Here is a 21,178-nt window from a genome sequence, read left to right on the forward strand (position 1 = left end):
GTGGATGGAGCCAAACATTGGGTGTGGCCGCATATTTGCCAAAGTATTTCTGGAGAATTTCTTCTTTCCTGTCGCCGCTCTGGCCCCTGAGCTCCAGTGTAATTGCATACTCTCCCCGCGCCCCCGCCTTTAGCGTTGACTTTTTGCATTATTTACTGGAAAGGGTTATGCAGTTTTACAATGCATTTTTGCACTACCATATCTTTGTCATTTTTCTCTAATTAAAGAAATCGTCGAATTCCTTATAAATACCAAATTTTAAAGTTTAGTAGTGTAGGATGTGACAACCACAGGGACAGCCCCTATTAACACCCGAGACTCGCCTCTCTTTAGCGGCTGGCGGAAATTTCTGTACCCACGCTGGCGCAGAACTCACTGGGTGGGTCGCCTGTGCTGGTTGCTAGGGCAACGCCCTGTTACTTGTTTGAGACCAACCAGGGGCGAGGGTCTGTCAGGTCCTAGGGGAGGAGTTAGGGCAAAAGACCAGCTGGAGGCGTTTCCCGTCGTTCCCTCTAGGTGGCGCTGTAGGATTGCGGATGCTGTTCTGGGGCGTGGTTTTCCACCGCGCTTGGCTCCTCTGACGCGCTGGGCGGGAGACGAAACCGCTGCAGCCAGCCAGGGATCGAGGGAAACTAGCTGTCTTGGGATACAACCGAAGACAGCCTCAGTGTACTCAGTGTACGTACAGGGACGCAGGAAGTGTACGCATCAGGGAAAGACAAGGAAAAACCACAGAGAAGAAAAGTAGCAGTGCCCAGAAAAGGTTGTCCATCTGCACCCCTCCGGTTTGGCCCTGAAATCCCCTTGTCCTTTTTCCTCAGGGCCCCCAATTCTTCACAGCCGTTGGAGCACACCAGGTGCTCTGGGGACACACACACACACACACAATGGGCTCTGGCTGATGCCTCCTCGCCTCCAGCATCTGGCTTGAGACAGTAAGCTTGCCGGGCTCTAGTGCCCAGGCCATTTGCCACAGTAGGAATTCCGCGGTCCTTGGCATGCCAAGAAAAACAGCCATGCTGTTTCTCAGTTTGTCAGAGGAAGCCTTCTTCCCTTTCTGGAGGTCACGAATGGAAAAAATGACTCAAGGAATCCCCAGCGAAGTTTCGCTGTGTATACCACACACACAAAAAATGGGGGTGCCATCTTTTGCTCTCCCTTTCTCGGAAGAACGCGTCATTCTTGCCACTGTTACTCTTTCCGTGTCACACAGTCAGACCCAGCCCCGGCCACCACATATGATACCCCGAGGTATCAGGGTTGCATCCCCTTACTATACTGCATAGTCCCTTTTCTCCGTGACCCGCCCTCTTCCCAAACAACTGGAGGGATACTTCCGCCCTGGGATTGGATTTCTTGAAGATGTGCCTTATAGACCCAAGATGAGCCGCAGAAAGCGCAGAAGCCCTTGTCTGAACACACACACTCCTCCCAGGCCAAGAAAGAAGGAGACCCTTGGCAGGAGACAAAGCAGATTTATTAGGGCCCTGGGGCCAGGGACGCCAAAGGTCTGAGAGAAGTTCTGAGCGAAACAACTCAGCTGGTTCCCATGGCCCAGGGCCAGGCCAGGGCCACTGGGAAGGGGTAGCGGAACACCGGTCAATCCTTTGCTTCTCTGAATCCCTCGTCCAAGAGCGAAGACAGAGGGGTTTCTCCTGGCCTTGGGTTTTTGCTAGGATTGGGGAAATGGCTCCCTTGGAGCAGAGAGCCTTGAATCCACAGCCTTCATTTCAGTAATGACCATTTAATTTGTTCCTTGGCCGACTGGAGAACCTGGGATGGGGTGGAGGAGGTTGAGAGAAAGAAGTAGGGAGAACGTCAAACACCTTTAAACTGGCACTGAGGTCTACAGGGTCCCCAGCTGCTCCTGCAACCTTGGTCACTAGGTGGCAGCAGCTCTTCTCTGTTTGATTTAAGTGGGACCAGACATCAAGGCAGAAAGGATAGGGCAGGCCCAAATGGCAGCAGGCAGCTCCCACTCAGGCCCAACCCTGCCCCAGCTCTCTGGTTCCTGCATCTGCAACCCTGGTTGTGGCAGTGCCCCCTGCCTCCCCCATGCCATACCATGAGAATTCCTGCCCAGAGACTGGACTCTGTCACCTGACACCTCAGCAACCCCCTAGCTCTGGTCTTGGCTAGCATTGTGTTCTCAACCCCACCCCAACCCACTGCTGATGTGGCACAGCTGGGAAAGGGTGGCCCAGACCCTGCCTTGGGTCACCTGTTCTTGGATGTGTGCATGTCTACCCCCTGCTGAGGAAGCAGTCTGGGTCCAGTATGGACACGAGAATCTGTAGCACTGTGAATTCACAATGCCAATGTAGCAGGACCCCCAGGTGTCCTTCAGATTGTCTCTCCAGCTATTAAGCCTCATTTCCTTCAAAGCTGATTCATTCCACTCTGTGTATATCCCTTCCTCCTGCAACTCTCTGGGGGATAAGGGGGTTCCTCTGCTTCTCCTAGGGGAATCTAACTTTCTCCTCATTCCCTATTTCACTACCTGGACTTTCCTTTCACTCAAGAATTTCATTAAAAGTGCTTTGTCTTCATTCTTTGGCCCTTTGGAAAAGTTGTAATGGGTTATTTGCTGAGCATATATGGCTCGCACTAGAATCTATGCTAGGAGCTTTCCATGAAATAGCCTGTCTGATTCTCATAGCTCTCTGAAGAGGTCTTTTTATTATGTGAGACCCAGAGAGGTTGAGTAACTTGCCCTAAGTCACCCAGCTTTAGGTGGTAAGGTGGGACTACCTGGGATGCTTCATAGGAACACTTGTTTTCTTATCTACTCTGCTTATTGCCCCCAACCCAGAAAATTGCCATGCAATTGCATTAATTCCAGCAGGCCATGAGGATACATGGGGAACCAGAGGGCAGAGGGAGTGCTGAGAGCAATACAGAAAAGTGGGTGCCACACCTGGGGCTCCTCATTGGATGGCACAGGACCATCTCAGCTGGGCCACAGAGTAGGAGTAGTTAGTGCTAGGGCATGAAGCTCCACAGAAGCAGGATTAGTCTGAGCAGAGAGACCTGCAAGCAGGCAGAACAGAGGTCAAGGAAGTCAGCCTGACCAACAGGAAGTTGTGATCCAGGACCCCTCACATACATTCCAAATGTACTTCCAGATAGGATCATGTAGGCATATGGTGGGAGTGGGCTTTTCCCTAGGCAGGTCCTTCAGAGGCAAGGTGGCAAGTGATGAGTGGGAAAAGCTAGATCCTATCAGAGTCCCTTAACAGCTGGGCATGGTGCCACATGCCTGTAATCCCAGTGACTAGAGGCTAAAGCAAGAGGATCACAAGTTTGAGGCTAGCCTCAGCAACTTAGTGAGGCCCTAAGCAGCTTAGAACATATTATTCTCAAAATAAAAAGGGCTGGGGATGTGGCTCAGTGGTGAAGCACCCTTGGGTTTAATCCCTGCTACCAAAAAAAAAGTCTTCGACAAAGTTGGGTATAGTGGCACATGACTGTAGCCCCATATACTCCAAAAGATTGAGGCAGGAGAATTGCTTGAGCCCAAGAGTTTAAGGCCAGCCTGGGCAACATAGGGAGATCTCATCTCAAAAAAAAAAAAAAAAAAAAAAAGTGGGCTGGGGAGATAGCTCAGTTGGTAGAGTGCTTGCCTTGCATTCACTAAGGCCGTGGGTTTGATCCCCAGCACCGAAAAAAAAAAAAAAAAAAAAAAGGAGCTGGACAGATGCAGTGGTGCACTCTTATGATCCCTGCCACTCAGAAGCCTGAGGCAGGAGGACCCATAATATAGCAAAACCCTGTCCAGAAAATAAAATTTTAAAAAGGGCTGGGTGGTCTGGGAAGGGTGGGGATATAGCTGAGTGGTAGAGCATTTGCCTACCTTGTACAGGCCCTGGGTTCAATCCTCAGCGTGGCAAACAAATACCAAAAACCCAGGTCCTTATCAATCCCAGCAAGGACCCTAAATGGTGAGGACGGGGTTTGGAGGCAAACTCTTATTCGGTATCCTTTCTGAGTTGGGTGAGCATTGGGGTCTGAGCTCACTCATTGCTTTGAGGCACAAGTGACCCAGCCATCAACAGTTCATTTCAGATTCCATTTGATTAAACCAGGCCAGCAGACAGGTGAACAGGTGGTAACATGTCCATTCCTCCATTGTATGCAACTCTCCCACCCCAGAGACATGGCAGCCTCCAATGACTCTCCAAGAAATGGCCCAACATGGCCTAATCCCTTCCTTTCTGCACCCCTGGTCTTTCAGGCTCGATAGCTTCCCCTGGGATGCTCAGTTCTTATCTCTTTCAGCACATTTCTATTGAAGGCAGATGCAGAGGCCTACCTGGGTCACACTCTGTTCCGTTAGGCTGCTGTCATCTGCCTGCAGGGAAGCAGAATCACAGGATGGGTCAGGCCATCATGAAGGTGTGGGGACAGAGAGGTGAAGGAGAGGGACTTGGGGGTTGAGGGTGCAGCGATTAGCGTGATTCAGAACTGCACCTGTACCTCTAGTTAGCAGAAGTCCTGCAGCCTGTCATTTGGAAGTCAAGACCCCTGGGATCTTTCTATGGTGCATGGAGGGTGAGGGAGTGAAGGGGAATGAAGATGGAAGGAAAGGTTTCTTCCAGATTCAAGAAAGTCAGAATAGGCAGGGAGATTCTGTCTGCTCCCCCAATTCCCAAACTCAAGGCCAAGGTAGCCACTGGGTGTCCTTTGGAGGATTCACTTATTTCCTTGCCTATACTTCCCACAAGGGAGGGTGGGGAGGTGCTCGTGATCTTATATAGGAGAGGACAAGAAGATCTGTCTTAGCAACAGACACCTCCCAAGCTGCCACTCACCCACCCTGACCCTAGCAAGTGCTATGGCTCAGGGGATGACCTCTACCAGAGGAAATCGGGCTTCCACCAGCTGGGCCTGGCAGACCCATGCCCAGGAAAGATGGGAAGTGGGAGGACAGAAAGAGTGACCTAGAGGAGATGGGAGTGAGGAGGCATGAAGGAAGACTTACCCTAAAATTCACTTTCTGGATCACTTGCTGAGGGTCACTCTCCAGAATAACACTGTAAGATGAGAGAAAAACCAGAGGGGACACTGGGGATGTGATTCTTTCCTCTGCCTCCTCTCCCAGCCCAGCAGCTTCCCCGTCTTCCACCAGCCTGCAGTATCTCTCCTCCAGGGCTCCTTTCCTGAGGATGGTCCTCAAGTGGCACCTCTCCCTCACCACGGAATGCCCTCAGCTCTGCCTCTCCTACTCTTCACACCTGTGGTTCATACCCTGGGTCATCACTGGGCAATAGCTGTGAAGTGGAGTTGTCCCACTTAGAATGCTCAGGTGCCACCAGGCATGGTGGCACATGTGCGCCATCCCAGCCGCTTGGGAGGCTGAGGCAGGAGAATCGCAGGTTCAAAGCCAGCCTCAGTAACTTAGCCAGTCCCTAAGCAACTTAGCAAGACCCTGTCTCTAAATAAAATACAAAATAGGGCTGGGGATGTGGCTCAGTGGTCGAGTTCCCCTGAGTTCAATCCCTGGTACCAAAACAAAAACAAATAAAAACCCCCCAAAAGGACTTGGAATGTGGTTCATTGTAAAGTTCCCCAGGGATGAATTCCTTGTGAACAGACTGAGCTGCAGGGAGGTTTCTCTCTAATCTCACTATTATTTTATGCCACAGAGATGGACATAAAGAGAAATAGACTCCTCAAATCAGAATCTACCTTCCCTTCAGATAGACCCAAATATTAAGGCTTTTCTCAGCTAAGGACACTCATGAGGCACTAGAGGTGCTATGGAACAGTTTGTGGTAGTGTGCAGGGTGCATGGGATGGGGGGCCCATTTCTGTGGGTGGTCCAGAGATGCAGCCACTCAGTGCTCCTTCTGACCTGGCAAAGCTCCTCTAGGGCAGAAGTTTGGTTTTCTTTTTTACCAAACCACTGGAAAGAAACATCTCCTGGAAGCTTCTTCCCAGGCTCCCCAGGCCCAGGCTTCCTAATCAGAGGTGCTGGAATCCATAAGGTAGAGCATTCCAGGCTTTGCTCAGGGGCTGCCTCCCTGGGAGGGACCAGGGCTTCCTGGTTTTCCTTGACAGGAAGGTGAGCTCTGCACCAGCAGATGCTAGGAGGCTTCAGGGGCTTATTCACAGGCCAAGTTCTATATGCTACCAGCTCTCGAAACCTGGTCTTCCTCCACTCACGTTTAGGTCCCAGCAATCAGCAAGAGGCTGGGCGGTAGCAGGCAGACAATAGTCTCAGAGGGAGGGAGGCATTCCCAGGACCCACAGCCCCCACCCTGCCCCAGGCAGGGTGTTACCGTGCCTTGGAAAAAGCATAATCTCTGGGACTGCTTTTGCATACAGTTTTTAGATCTTGGCCCCGCCACTCCTAGCCTTGTGACCTTGGGCAAGTCCCTGGAACCTTTGAGCCTGTTTCCTCATCTCTAAAATGGCTGGAATGATAGAGGTATCTAGATGTTTTAAAGATACTCAAGGATTTTCTATTATCCTTTGCCCCAGAGTCAGAACTTCTTTTCCCCCCTGATTATGGTCCCCTCTTCCCATTAGGGGAAATCCAGTAACCAACTTTTCTCATACAGATTCCCAGCTTCATCGGCACAGCAACAGGAAACATTTACCAAATGAGCTTCACATGCATCATCTCATTTGATCCCTACAATTCTATGTCCTTAGTTTTCTCATCATCCCATTTTAAAGACAGGGAAAGTAAGGATCAGGAGTAATCAGTAACTGACCCAGGGCATGCATCTGGCTGTGTTGGATTGGAGCTTTGAAAGGGGTATGGATGGGGTCTAGCAGACCATCTGAAATCGTTCCAGAGAGAGACAAATGTCTATGCTTCTTCCAGACCCTGGAGATCAAAATGGATTTCCCCAAACTCTGCCTATTAACCATCTGCCATAGGTTGATATCAGGTTCCTCGCTTTCTCTTTCTCTTTCTCTTGCAACTGAGAATTGAACCCAGGAGTGCTTTACCTCTGAACTATGTCCCCATCCCTTTTTATTTATTTTGAGACAGGGCCTTACTGAGTTGCTTAGGACCTCACTAATTTGCTGAGGGTGATCTTGAACTTGCCATCCTCCTGCCTCAGCCTCAGCCTCCCAAATTTCTGGGATTACTGGCAAGCACCATGTTCTTTCGTTTTGTTTTGTTTTTGGTGTTTGGTGCTGGGGACGAAACTCAAAGCTGTGCACATGCTAGGCAAGTGCTCCAACACTGAGCTACAGCCTCAGCTAGGTGACTTTCTTCTTTGGCTTGACTTTGGCTAACAATGACATCAATATTCATCCTTATTAGTGAGGTAGGATTAAGAGGAAGGGGTGGGGGCATGGAATCACTGGGCATATGCTGAGGGAAGGGAGGGAGAGTTAGTCAGAGGGCCTGACAATGTACTAGGAGCAATCTTGACTGATGGCCCACAAAGACACCTCTTGCTGTGAATATCCCCAACCCTTCCCTCTTCCTTCCATCCCTTCCTCACCCGCCATCCACAATCTCATCCAGCACCAAGAAGGCTCCATCCATGTTCTCCAGCAACCAGCGCTTCTCCACATTCTTCCTGAGGGCAGACACAAGCTCCTGAGCCTCTCTATGACCAGCAGCAACTAGGAACCAAATCTCCCGTCTAGGGAGGAAGACTCTCTCTCTCTAAAGACTGCTTCACTGACCACCCCTCTCCCCAGTAAGGACCAGGGAGTAGAATGTTAAGGGTGCTGAGGGCAGATCCTGTGTGAAGGATTCTGGAGCTCAGGGTAGGTCTGCTTCCCCCTCACCTTGCCCAGCCTCCCTCACTTTGGGCACTGATATCCACAGGCCCACCATGGGGCCCCCTAATGCATGTCAGAGCTGGTTTAGATGCTCAAATCCTACTATGGTTAATAGTGTCCCCTGTGCTTGTCTAGTTTGCAATTATCCTAGTTTGATTTACCTAGGTCACACTTGCTGGGACAGATATCAAATAACAAAAGGGAGCTACTGGGAAAACCACCTGGGGCTTCAAGTCAAAAACCGTGAGTTTGGATCTCTATTATGAGATTAACACTCATGACCTTAGACAATTCATTTAGTGGGTGGAGACTCACTTGTGGGCCAGACCCTGCACGTGACTCTGCTCTCAGCGGCACCTTGATGGTCAGGTAAGAGTCAGGGGCCTTGGTGAAAGATGCTCTGGTTCTAGTCCTGGGCTTGCAGTGCTTTCGGGAGGAAAGCAGGGAGGAAGGGCCCTGCCTCTGGGACAACCAAGGCCAAGGGGCTGGGGCCGGAGGGCAGAGACTCTCACTCACCTTAACATGTGGCTCAGAGACTCAAACAGGCAGGTGAGAACAGACATGAGCATCAGCTGAGGGAAGGCAGATTTGGGAAGAGGAAAAGAAGAGAGCTGAGCCGAGAGTCTCAAAGGAGATCTCAGAGCCTGCCACGTAGGTCAAAGTGGGCAGCCCTCCTGTGTCGGCCAGTACTTGGCTGCAGGCTGACTGCAGTTTGACCTGAGAGGCAACTTCTCTGGGTCTGGGCTGGGGGACATGAATGTCTGCTTCTCTAGTAAAGAAAGAATCAATGGCTTCCTGCAGAGGGCTTGATGACTTTATTTCTGGTTCCCAAGGAACCTAAGGGCCACTGTAGAGACACATCACCCCAGAAAGAACCATTCTGGCTGCCCCTCCCCACCTTGAGCGCCAAGAGGAGGAGGTACCACTGGCGAGCCTCCAGATCCCACCTCCACCCAGACTCCAAGCCAGACCACGTCACCCCAACTTCCTGAACTCACCTCGTTCTCATGGGATGAGCCCACCACATACAGGAAGAGGTCAATGCTGCTCTTGTAGACGATGGTCATGCCCCCAAAAAATGCGATCTCACCTGGAGGTGGAAGGGCTTTTGGCTCTGGCCATCTCTGCCTGGTGACAATATGGCCCCTCCTTCCCGTCACCTACTCTGCGCCTCTTCCTCAGTTTTTTCCTTCCCTTCCCAAGGAAAGAACAGAACTAGTGACACTGCCATTAGACTGCTCTGTGTCCTTGGTCCCAACAATGCCATATTTCTAGGGATGGTCTGATGCGAAGGAGTCAGCAAACTCAGTTCAAGGTTGACTTGCCATCCACCCTCTACCATGTGCAGTGCCCTTGGGACCAGATCCAGGCTGGGGGAGCCACAACACAGTTGGCCTCCTCAGCAGAGAGACCTGGCTGTGCGGGGAGTGAGGGTTCCTGGATGAAGGGAGTGGAGAACAGCTGAGAAGGAGAAGATGGACAGCTTTAGGAGAGACGGCAGTGGCCTGTGGGTGTGGTAGGCTGACAAGGACAGATGTGTGGAGATGCAGAAGGCAATGGACGGTAGTGTTCTTGAGTTCTGGTGGAGGAAGAGATGGACACTTACTCTCAGTCCGACTGGTCTTGTTGAAGACATTTTTTTCAAAAACCATCTGTTCCTTCATGGATGGGAATGTGTCATCATAATACTGCGAGAAAGAGAAGAAGGGGCAAAAAGAACCACAAAAAACAAAAAGAAAAAAACCATTCCACAGAGCCTAGTTCCTTCCTGGGTGGGAAGCAGGGAATATGGATGCTGGCCATGTGGGATCCTGCTGCCATGCCATGTGTCCCATTCATGGCCCTCCAGGCCTCTCTGCTCTGTAGTTCCCACAAGCAAATTCTGAATAAAGACAGACAAAATAGCTGGGCAAGGTGGTGTATGCCTGTAATCCCAGCAGCTTGGAAGGCTGAGGCAGGAGGATCATGAGTTCAAAGCCAGCCTTAGCAAAAGTCAGGTGCTAAGCAACTCAGTGAGACCCTGTCTCTAAGTAAAATACGAAATAGGGCTGGGGATGTGGCTCAGTGGTGGAGTGCCCCTGAGTTCAATCCCCCAAAACAAAAAGATAAAATAAGGACTATTGAGGCTTCTTTGGACTCCTCCCCTGTTTTTTTTTTTTTTTTTTCTTTCTTTGTTGTGCTGGGGATTAAAGCCAGGGCCTTACACATGCTAGGCAAGTGCTCTACCTACTATATCCCAGCCTAAATATTGTCACTAACACACACTATTTTGACACTAACCTGAGCCCACAGGAAAAGAGGGCAAAGCCAAGAGTCCTCCATAAACAATAACCATCATAGAAACATCTAAGTTATAGATGAGGAAACTGGGGCATGAAGAAATCAGAAAGCCAGGCACAGTGGTGCATGCCTGTCATCTCAGCTACTGGGGAGGCTGAGGCAAAAGGATTGTAAGTTTGCGGTCAGCCTGGGCAACTTAGGGAGACCCTGTCTCAAAATAAAGAAGTACTGGAATGTAGTTCAGTGGTAAAAGCACCCCTGGGTTCAATCCCCAGTACCACCATAAAAAAGGTGGGGCGGGGGGAACTTTCAAATATCTCAAGGTGGTAAGAGACAGAGATAAGATTCAATGCCAAGGATCATCTGGCTTTGGACCAGATTAAATATCTGGTAAGAAGTTCCCGGCACATATTCTATAAATCAACCAATGCTTTTTAAATTTAGGTTTGGTAAGCCTCTCCCCTGACTCAGTTTCTTAATCTGTGACATGGATGGGTCCTACTGAGAAGGCAGCCCTGGAGGCTTTAGCATTGCTGACCCACTCGGGCCATCTGCCAGGGCAAGGTGTGGTTAGCTCAGCTTTCAGTTTTCTGGATGTGAATTTTGCCATTTTGTACTCTGCAGGCAAGTTAACAGTCTCCCTGCTGGCCCCTGCTGTCATGAACAAGTTCATTTGAATGCTATGAAGACAAAAAAATAAAAAAATAAAAAAAATTCAGCCTCAAATGAATGAACAATTTGTAATCCATTTCATAGCTAATTTAGATGCTATAGTTCTATTCTAGTAAATTGTGTCAATGGTGGAAAGTTATTTTTAGATTATCCTAGTTTGGTTTACCCAGGCCATATTCATAGGATGAACACCAAATAACTGAATAGGCATCCAGAGAAAAGCCACCTGAACTGTATATCAAAATCAACTTTGAACTCTGGAGGCTGAGGCAGGAGGATCACAAGTTCAAAGCCAGCCTCAGCAATTTGGCCAAGGCCCTAAGCAACTTAGCCAGAGCCTGTCTCAAAATAAATAAAAAGGGTTGGAGATATGGCTCAGTGGTAGAGCATCCCTGGGTTCAATCCCCATACCAAAAAATAAAAAAATAAAAAAATTGAGCTTCAGTGGGGCACAGTGATGCAAGCCTGTAATGCCAGCAGTTTGGGAGTCTGAGGCAAGAGGATCACAAGTTCAAGGCCAGCCTCAGCAACTTAGTGAGATCCCGTCTCAAAAAATAAAAATGGTTGGAGAAAAATAAAAAGCTCAATGGTAAAGTGCCCCTGGGCAGGTTCAATTCTCAATACTGGAAAAAAACAACCCTGAGTTCAGGTCTCTGTTATAGTATTAATAATGTGACCTCAGGCAACTCATTCAGCATCTCTACATCTCATTTTCTGCATCTGTGAAATTAAAGAGTTGGATTATATGGTCTCTAAAATCCCACCTGGTTCTAAATCCTTACACTAAGTCCTTCATATTTATCAAGGTGCAGAACAAAAGTGGAAGTCCCTCACTTAGTTTAGGGACTAGGACTCCTTGGTCCCAGGCTGAATACTCCACTGACCTCTCAGAAGGAACCTTCCCATTCCCAGGGTCCAGCTGGTCAGCGGAAGGATGGTGAGAAGGCAAGGCAGGCAGCGTAAGTAGACTCAGAGGAGATGACCCCCTACAGTCCAGGCCAACAGCTTGACAAGGCAGGAGGGTGGACAGAACGGGCCTCTGGAAGGGTCTAAGTTGAGCTGCTCTACACCACAGAGACCACAATGGAGACTCTCCAGAGAAAGGGAGTCAGCTGGGTGTTGGGTGGGGACCTCTGTTCTTGGGGCTGTAGCACTGTGTGTTCAGGGTCCCAAAGGGTGGGGGGTTACCTTGGCCAGCAGCCGGCGCCCATCATTATCTAGGATGAAAACAGCCTTGATGGTGTAGAGGGAAGGTTCCTGCAACTGACACCGGGGAGGAGAGCTCCGTTTGTCCCCTGACTCAAGGTGGACACTCTGGTATGAGCTATAGGATTTGCTGGCCCTAGGAATACATCCTCAAACTCCAGTGATCCCAGCCTCAAGTCCATAGCTGGTTCCAGCCCAACCCTGTGCCACATGGGCCCACTCCACTCCCAGGCAGATGTTCCACTGCAGGCCCTGGGTGGGCGCTGTGCCTGCTGGGTGCAGAAAGTCCTACCTGGCCCAAGTTCTGTCATGCACTGACTGCTCCAGAGCCCGAGTCGGAGTGTATCACAGAACCTGGGCCAGGGGGACCGCGGCGCCGAGCCTCCTCCGTCCAGCTGGCCCCAGGCTCCAGAAGCACTACCATCACCCACGGGCGACGGAAACTCAGTCTGGGCCGACTGGTCACTCATTCCTCACCCCTCCCAGAGGAATCTCGACACCGTCCCCGCCCCCAGCCAATCCCCATCACTCCTCCGAGTTCCCCTACAACTTCCATTCCACGCCGGCTAACTCAGGACAGGCCTCGGCCGGTCCACGCCAGGACGAAAATTTCCTCCCGTCCCTGGGCCCGGGTCCCTTCCCCGGGGCTGGTCATTGGTGGCACAAAGTTCCCGCCCCCAGCGCCAGTTGTGAGTCGGCTGCCCCCTCCTCGCTCGGCTCCCGCCGCCCGGGACCCCGCGCCCGCCTGCTCCGTACCCGCAGCCCCGAAGGCTCCCCGGCTCCGGCGGGCGGCGCCGGGCCCCCGGCCTGGGCAGCGGTGGCCCCCTCCCCCGGGTGCGGACGTGGCCAGGCCTCCGGCCGCTGCATTCCTCTCGCCGCCTCGCACTGACAGCACCGCCCGCCGCCCCGCCCCGCGCCCGCCCGCGGGCCGCCCCCCGGGGCGCTGCCCGCGCCTCCCCTCGGCCAGCTCGTGTGCGTGGCGCTCCCTTGCTGGTTGCCCCTTCCTCTTCTTGCCCTCCCTGCTCTCCCTTCCAGCCCTCGCCGCCTTGCGCCCACACCCCAGTTCTCGGTCCACCAACTTCTCTTCTCCCTGGCTCCCGCTCTGCTACTTTCTGCTCTTTGAAGCCCCCAGCGAGAGCTGCGCGCCCTCAGGTGGGCCCGGGACCAGCCTCTCTTCCTGCTTCCTACCTCCTGCACGGGTGACGCAGACTGTCCTGGGGTCAGCAGTAAACAGGTGGAACCCACTTTTGTCTGTGGACCCCTGGTAGGTATGGACGGGACAAATATGCAGATCACCCTTTGGATCTCAGGATAGTGTCTAAGTGAGAGCAGATGGCAAAGCTCAGTGGAGACTCATCTGCTGAAAAAAGTCTTTCCCTTTCCTCTCACAGTATTTGGGAAGCCATGGTCCCAGGCACCTCCCCAGAAGACTCCAGACATAAATGAGGCACTGAGCAGGACAGATGCCTAGAAGCACAAATGCTCCTTTTGCTACGGCACCAGGCTTTGCAATATGTTTGGTTTTCTGGGGTCTAAGTCTACCAGAGTACAAATGCTCATTTCATGATACTCTGAACAGTGGGCGGTTCACACGCAGTGAAGCAAAGTGAATTGTACTTAGGTAGTCACCTGGAACAACACCAGGAGTGCCTTTTACACCACTTTCAAGTATCTATGTTGAGGAAAGAGGGACTCGGACTGTGACTTTTTTAAGACTAATAAGTAGTTGAGTCGGGAGGGAACCCATGTCTTAGACTCAAAATTTCTTCCTGTTCTTTCCTTCGAGGTCTCTTCTATTAAGTATCATATTCACTCATCCCAAATAGCTACTCAGTGGGGTTTTCCTCCCCTGAATGCACGGAGCCTTTTCCTCTTTAAATTTGGGCTTAAATATTTGAGTGGGGTGAGGTGGTGCATGTTCCCAGCTACTGTGGAAGCTGAGGCAAGAGGATTACAAGATCCTGCCTTGAGACCCTGTCTCAAAATAAAAATAAATAAGGGCTGGGAATATAGCTCAATGGTAGAGTATCTGCCTCGCATGAGTGAGGCCCTGGGTTTAATTTCCAGTGCAAAAAAAAAAAAAAAAAAAAAAAAAAAAAAAGTCAAGTGACTGTGTCTAACTTGATAGTCCATCCTGTCTCATTCTCTCAGTAACCTGCTTTTTTCTTTCATTGTACTTCTCTCAATCTAAATATAATTTTTACTAATTTCTTTACAAATATATATGTCTTTCTTCCCTCCAGACTTTGAGGCCTGGAAGCATAGAGATAATGTGCCTGTCTTGTTCTCTGTGGAATCCCTGGTGCCTCTCATAGGCTTGACATTAACAGGTTTTTTTTTTTTTTTTTTTTTTTTTTTAAACCCAGGGTACTGTACCACTGAGCTACATCCCCAACCCTTTTTATTATTATTATTATTATTGTTGTTGTTGTTGTTGTTATTTTTTTAAATTTTGAGACTGGGTCTTGCTAAGTTACCAAGGCTGATCTTGAACTTGTGATCCTCCTGCCTCAGCTTCTAGAGTTTCTGGAATTACCAGTGTGCAAGGACTGTATCTGTAGTTCAGTGGTACAATGCTTGCCTAGCATGTGCAAGGCTGTGGGTTTGATCCCCAGAACTTCAATCAGTCATTTTTTAAAAGGAAAATAGAGCAAGAATGAGAATCAGGGATGTGAGTAGATGGGAGGGGAGGCAGAATGCTGTTTTTTTGTTTTTTTGGTAAAGGGGATTGAACTCAGGGGCACTTGACCACTGAGTGACATCCCCAGTCCTATTTTTTATTTTATTTAGAGACAGGGTCTCACTGAGTTGCTTAGCACCTTGCTTTTACCAAGGCTGTTTTTTTTTTTTTTTAACAAGGCACACCTTTACAGGTGTGAGCCACTGCACCTGGCCAGGATGCCATTTTCATTATGTATCTGAGGGAGACTTCAGGAAAGATACTGGATGTCATCTAGGCATGGTGGCACATACCTGTAATCCCAGTGACTTGGGAGCCTGAGGCAAAAGGATTGTAAATTCCAGGCCACCTCAGCAACTGTGATGCCCTAAGCAGCTTAGTGAGACCCTGACCCAGCCCCCACAAAAGAAAGAAAGAAACAAAGATACTTGAATCAAGTATCTTTGGATACTTGGAGGCAAGGGAGTGAGCCATGCTGACTCTGAGGAGATCTGAGGAGACATCTACTGAACTGCTTTCTACGAGGATTTAGAAGTTGCATCTGAGCCTTCCTTGCAGGCTTTCAGAATTGTCATAGTGAACATAGTCAACACTATTTGGAACAGTGGGGGTGGAGGGTGTGGCAGGTTTTTTTTTTTTTTTTTGTAGTACTAGAGATTGAACCCCCTTCACACATGCAGTTCACACATGCTAGGCAAGCAGTCTACCATTAAGCTAAGTCCCCAGCATATTTAGGGATTTTGTTTGGATTCTAGATCATCATAAGTTGTGTCAGTGGTCACACTGGCTGGGTATGTTATAGAAAACATTGATTATTTTGATGCCTTAATACTTCTGTGAGCTATTTCATTTTTAGCTCATGTACAAAGGCAGCACCAAAAGTCCCCTGGGGCATTTATCAGCCTCTGTTGGGCTCATGATATCCACCATGGGAGAGGGTCAGCCTCTGGAAGAAGGGACAGAGGAAGACATGGGAAGATAAGGGCCTGAGGGGGTTGGGGGTGGTCCCATGGGAGAGGCAAGGGAGAAATTAATTACAGGGATAGATGAAAAGGCACTGGAGGGGGCCTATGGCTTGGGATAAGAGAGAAGTCTAGCTGGGAAGGAAGCTTAGGAACCGCAAAACCATCATCACCTCTACCTGCTCCACCACTGTTGCTGCTATTCTTATAATCATCAAGATCTCTTTACATCTTAAGTGCAGTGATGAATAAATAAATTCAGAGTCTTCAAATTGAACATTTCAAGGAGATGTTTCCCAATGATGGCCCTTCCCAGACTCCCCAAATGGAGTCCCTAGGACTCCTCCTCCCATTACTTCCCAGCCTGACACCTTTTTATGTACAGATGCAGGCAAAGAGTGCACTTGAATTACTCAGCCATAAAGAAGAATAAAATTATGGCATTTGCAGGTAAATGGATGCAGTTGGAGAATATCATGCTAAGTGAGATAAGCCAATCCCAAAGAACCAAAGGCCGAATAATCTCTCTGATAAGCGGATGATGATACATAATGGGGGGTGGGAGGGAGGCAAGAATGGAGGAAGGATGGATTGTATAGAGGAAAAAGAGGGGTGGGGAGAAGGTGGGGGGAAGGAAAAAGAACAGAATGAGACAAACATCATTACCCTGTGTATATGAATAATTACACAACTCTACTTTGTGTGCAACCAGAGAAACAACAGTGGTACCCCATTTGTGTACAATGAATCAAAATAAATGAATAAGTAAATAAATGAGTGCACTTGAGACAGTGTCATCCATGGAGTGTTGCCCCATGAGAACTCCAGTTCATGGCCTGCAGCACTGAAAAACCATGCAGGTTCAACAAGAGAGAATCACCTCGGCAGCCTGCCCAGAGTGGAGAAGCCATGGCTGGGGAAGCATGCAGCCTTCATGTTTCTCTGCTTTCTGCTCCCTTCAGGGTGGTGTGGTTGCCTGGGAATGGGGGCAGGGGGCGGTGCACATCTCTATCTGCTAGAGCCTGTATAGTCACTGCACTCAGGATTGGTACCTGTCCTTTGGAGCCCTAGGAAACAGGTGATTCGAACGGAGTTCTCCTGTAGATGTGGTATATTTTGGAGGGGAGACCATTCCATTTCCTCTGACTCATTCTTCTACTGCCACATGTCTGTGCTGTATGCCCTCGGATTTCAGCATCTGTTCTTGTGTGACAAGAAGAAACAGCTCCCTTGGGTACCAGCCTCTAGATCCTTCCTGCTATAATGTCAAGTGGGGGAGGTGTGTGGAATATGAGATGTGGATGCGTGTTGTGCTAGAAAGAAAACTAAAGCTTCCATACTCCATCTGCAGAATGGGCTTTCAGTAGATCATTCTAAGGACGGCTCTCCTTTCTTCAAAATATGTGACTTTCACTGGTGCCAAGTTGCAGGGTGGATAGAGAGAGGATAGACCAAGAAAGGGACTCACACTGAATTCTACCCCTATGCTCAAGTAGCTTTATACACACAATCTGACTTTTTATTTATTTATTTATTTATTTATTTATTTATACATACATACTGGGGATTGAACCCCATGGTGCTTAACCACTGAACCACATCCCCAGATCTCCTCCTCCTCCTCCTCCTCCTCCTCCTCCTCCTCCTCCTTCTTCTTCTTCTTCTTCTTCTTCTTCTTCTTCTTTTTTGAGACAGGGTCTCACTAAGTTGCTTAGGACCTCATTAAGTTGCTGAGGTTGGCTTTGAACTTGTGATCCTCCTGCCTCAGTCTCCCCACTGCTGGGATTACAGGCATGCGCCACCACTCCTGACACATGATCTGATTTATAAGACTTGTGACTATCTATACTGTTGTCTTCATTTAGCTCAGGCTAGCCTAACTAGCAACAGCCAGATATGTGAATCCATCTATGAATCTAAACACCTACCCTCCCTACTCACAAGGGCAACTGCCTAATTATGACATGTTGCACTGAGAGCTATACAAAGAATATTGTTTGAGGCAAGTCAGAGACATATAGGAGAGTTAAACTAACTTTCAAAAACTGTTACACCAAGATAGGAATGAACAGTGAGGCATTTTCATTGTATAGGTGAAGGAAGAGACTGTTTTAGGATTGAGAAAGAGCACATCCTAAAACCAGATGTTGATTCCAGTCTGTGCATTAGCACTGCTGTTTTTTTTTTTTTTTTTTTTTTCACCCAACTTGGATTTTTGCTCCAAGCTGGTGATTCTCTGCTCCAACTGCACATAAGAATCACCTAAGGAACTTTGGCAAAATGTTGACGCCCAATTCTGCTCTGGGAGGCTCTGATTTAATTTGTCTGGTGTAGGATCCAGGCATTGGTAGTTTTTTGCAATCCCCAGGTTATTCTCATGTGCAGCCAGGATTGAGAAGGAGTCTTCCAAGATCGTGTGGTGGTGTGCGCAGGGCGGAGGCTGGCTGGCAAAAGAGCTTTGCCTCTGTTGATACTTTGATGGTAACAAGTTTGCTAATGATGTTTACATTGTAAGAAAGGGGGCCAGATGTCTGGATTAGCTGAGAAACGTAATTGATTTCCTTGCAAGACATGCTAATATTTAGTATTGACAAGATGTAATCCTAGAATCTCTCAGAAGGACGTAAGGAGGAAATCTCAGACAGTCAGCTAATCCATTCTCCTGGATTAGATGGGGTTGGAAAGTGAGAAATACTTACCTAGATTAGCAACATTTAAAAACATTTTTAAAGAAGGAAAAATAATGGGCAATCAAAATGGCAGAGAGACTGGGTTTCCCTTAGGGGAAAAAGCAATCCCCGCTGTTACAGAAGAAATTCTCGCTCTAGCCAGTTACTCTCCCACAGCTCCTTTATTTCCTGAGGGTTTCCTGGCAGGTGTCACCCTCCAGGGATGACAGGAGGATGGATGTGCCTGCTGGTAGCAGCAGCAGCGCTGCTTTTCCTACAGAGGAGTCTGGGTCAATACATATTCCCAGGAGGAGTGGGAATTTCATTGTATGCTTTATAGTTAGCTGGCTCTTTTATCAGCTCAAATCCCTGTGCATTAAAGCCAACCCCCTTCCTGGCTTCCACTGCCTTCTCTTCTGTGCAGCCTGGATTCGCAAGGGCAAGCCTGGTTTTACTGATGTCTGTCAACCTGTCCCTTAGGGAGCAAGCGCATGCGCTCCCTTTTTCCAGCGGTCTTCTCAGTCTGATTTAATGGATATACCGGGACTGATGACACATCAGCATGGGATCTTTCTTTTGCTTCTTGGGTAATTGTCCTATTAACAGTTGTCCCAGGCAAAGGGAAGGGGGAGGGTGGATTGCTGGGTAAAAAGGACACACCCTGGATTTTACAAGGTTAATCAGCAGGTTCTGGGAAGGAGGTTTGCACCTGCTCAGACTTGCTCTGGAACTCTAGATCAAGTGCAAGGCAGTCTTTCTGTCTGTACTCCCTACCATGGAGTATCAAATATCCCTGGCACACATTCCCCACCAAGCTTAACTGACTGCTGTTACAACTGAGATTTTCTATACCAACAGCCTCCTCAGCCCTTGCAATTCTTGGTAGTTTCCTTATTTCCATCTTTCTGAAACTGCTGAGTGGGAAACTTTCTCTAACTACTCTCCATTCTTCATCCTCCCCCTCCTCCTTCGTTTTTATTTATTTATTTATTGTGGTGCTGGGAATCAAATCTCGGGAATATGCTCTATCACTTAGTTCTGCATCCCCAGCCTGCCCGTCATTCTTTGACCCAATAATACTGTTGCTGGTCCATCTCTCTTCCATTTTACACTCAAATAATTTTTACGCACATCTATTTACTGTCATCGAAGTTAGGAAGTGAAAGAAATGAACCAGCGAATGTGGGCAAAACCAAAATGTCTCTCCACTGCTCTCTTCACCCTCTTCTAAGGTGGGCCCTTCTTCCCAGTGTCTGCCACTCCTTTCACACCCAAGACCCAGAGGGGTCTTGGTAACTGCTATTCAAAGATACATATGAGTTAGTAAAAAGAGACCACATGGAATCAAATGTGGTGGTCCACTCTGGAAGTCCCAGCTACCTAAGTAGATGAGGCAGGAGGATTCCCTGAGTCTAGGAGTTGTGACCATCCTGGGCAACATAGCAAAACCCGGTGTATTTTTTGTGTGTATGGTACTGGGGACAGAATTCAGGGGTGCTTTACCACTTGGCTTTTTTATTTATTTTAAAATCTTTTAGTTATATATGGACATAATAACTTTATTTTATTTACTTATTTTTCCATGTGGTGCTGAGAACAGAATCCAGTGCCTCACATGTGCTGGGCAAGTGCTCTGCCACTGAGCTACAACCCCAGCCCTTATTTTTTATTTTGAGACAGGAACTTGTTATGTTGCCCAGGCTGCTGGTCTCCAACTTGCAATCCTCTTGCCTCAGCCTCTTGCACCTGGTTTTTTTTTTTTTTTTTTTTTTTTTTTTTTTTTTTTAAATAAAATAGTCTTTTTAATTTAGTACTGGGGGACTGAATCCTGGGCCTTGCACATGCTAGTACTCTACCACTGAGCTACATCTCCAGTTCTTTTAATTTTCATTTTGTGACAGGGTCTCACTAAGTTGCCTAGGCTGGCCGCAAACCTGTGATCCTTCTGCCTCAGCCTCCCTACTAGTAGGGATTATGGGTATACCACCAGATCCTAATTTAGATAGTCTTTCTTAAAAAAAAAGAAAAAAGAATAACCTGTTATATCTTCAGTGTGGCTTCCCTACCCTATTTCATGTTGATGATTATTTATCTTACCAAATTTCATGTTATTTTTTTATGTGTGTGACTTTCTTATCCTAGGCACCTGACATCCTGTTAGGTAGCTCAAAAGACACTTGGAGGTTTTGAGTTCCATTCCCAGTACTTGGGAAACACAAATGGAGGGTTGGAGTTGTAGCTCAGTGGTAGGGAGCTTGCCTGGGTTTGACCCTCAGAATCACATAAAAATAAAGAAATCAAATAAAGGTATTATGTCCATCTACAACTAATATATATATATATATATATATATATATATATATATATATATATATATATAATCAAATGGATTTGTCCAAAATAGTTTTGTTGGCATTAAGATTTCCTTACTCCCCAAATTGTCCATGTTTTATTTAACTGTGTCAGGATTTAAAATTGTCTTATGTTGTTTGTGTCAAAAAAAAGTAGCTGTTGGGCTCCGTGGCACATGCCTGTAATCCTAGCAATGGAGGAGGCTAAGGAAGGATTGCAAGTTTGAGGTTAGCCTGGGCAATTAAGTAAGGCTCTGTCTCAAAATTAAAGAAAAAAAAAAAGTTGGGCACCATGTTGCATGCCCATAATCCTAGAGACTCCAGAGGCTGAAAGATGAGGATCATAAGTTTGAGGCCAGCCTCACAACTTAGTGAGACCTGTCTAAAAAAAAAAAAAAAAAAAAAAAAAAAGGACTGGAGACATACCTCCATGGTAAATTGCCCTGGGTTCAATCCCTAGTACCAAAAAGAAAAAAAAAAAAAAAAATATATATATATATATAAATATATATAAATATATATATATATGGAGATGGATATAGTTCAGTGGTAGACCACCCTGGTTTCCAGTAACACAGGAAAAAAAGAAAGAAAGAAAAAGACAAC

The 21,178-nt window shown here is 48.0% G+C and overlaps 1 protein-coding gene across 1 annotated transcript; it reads right to left on the bottom strand.

Annotated features, from left to right (window-relative positions):
* Positions 1-1,455: 1,455 nt before the first annotated feature.
* Positions 1,456-12,800, bottom strand: COPZ2 (COPI coat complex subunit zeta 2). Its single transcript, XM_079133752.1, has 9 exons — positions 12,667-12,800; positions 11,893-11,967; positions 9,359-9,440; positions 8,751-8,842; positions 8,269-8,324; positions 7,467-7,544; positions 4,982-5,033; positions 4,313-4,351; positions 1,456-1,773 (listed from the first exon to the last, which is right to left on the bottom strand). Exons 1-9 carry the CDS (start codon positions 12,775-12,777, stop codon positions 1,726-1,728), a joined length of 633 nt encoding a protein of 210 aa, XP_078989878.1. The 5' UTR covers positions 12,778-12,800; the 3' UTR covers positions 1,456-1,725.
* Between the last annotated feature and the right edge of the window lie 8,378 nt (positions 12,801-21,178).

This window comes from Sciurus vulgaris (assembly GCF_902686455.1).
Source record: "Sciurus vulgaris genome assembly, chromosome: 3".
Classification (NCBI taxonomy): Eukaryota; Metazoa; Chordata; class Mammalia; order Rodentia; family Sciuridae; genus Sciurus; species Sciurus vulgaris.

Coding starts and splice junctions, on each gene's coding strand:
- COPZ2 (XM_079133752.1), bottom strand. CDS start 12,777: ATGCAGCGGCCGGAGGCCTGGCCACGTCCGCACCCGGGGGAGGGGGCC. Junction 11,968..12,666: donor GGGAGCCTTCGGGGCTGCGG/GTACGGAGCAGG, acceptor CCCCGGTGTCAG/TTGCAGGAACCTTCCCTCTA. Junction 5,034..7,466: donor GATGAGATTGTGGATGGCGG/GTGAGGAAGGGA, acceptor CTCATCTTACAG/TGTTATTCTGGAGAGTGACC.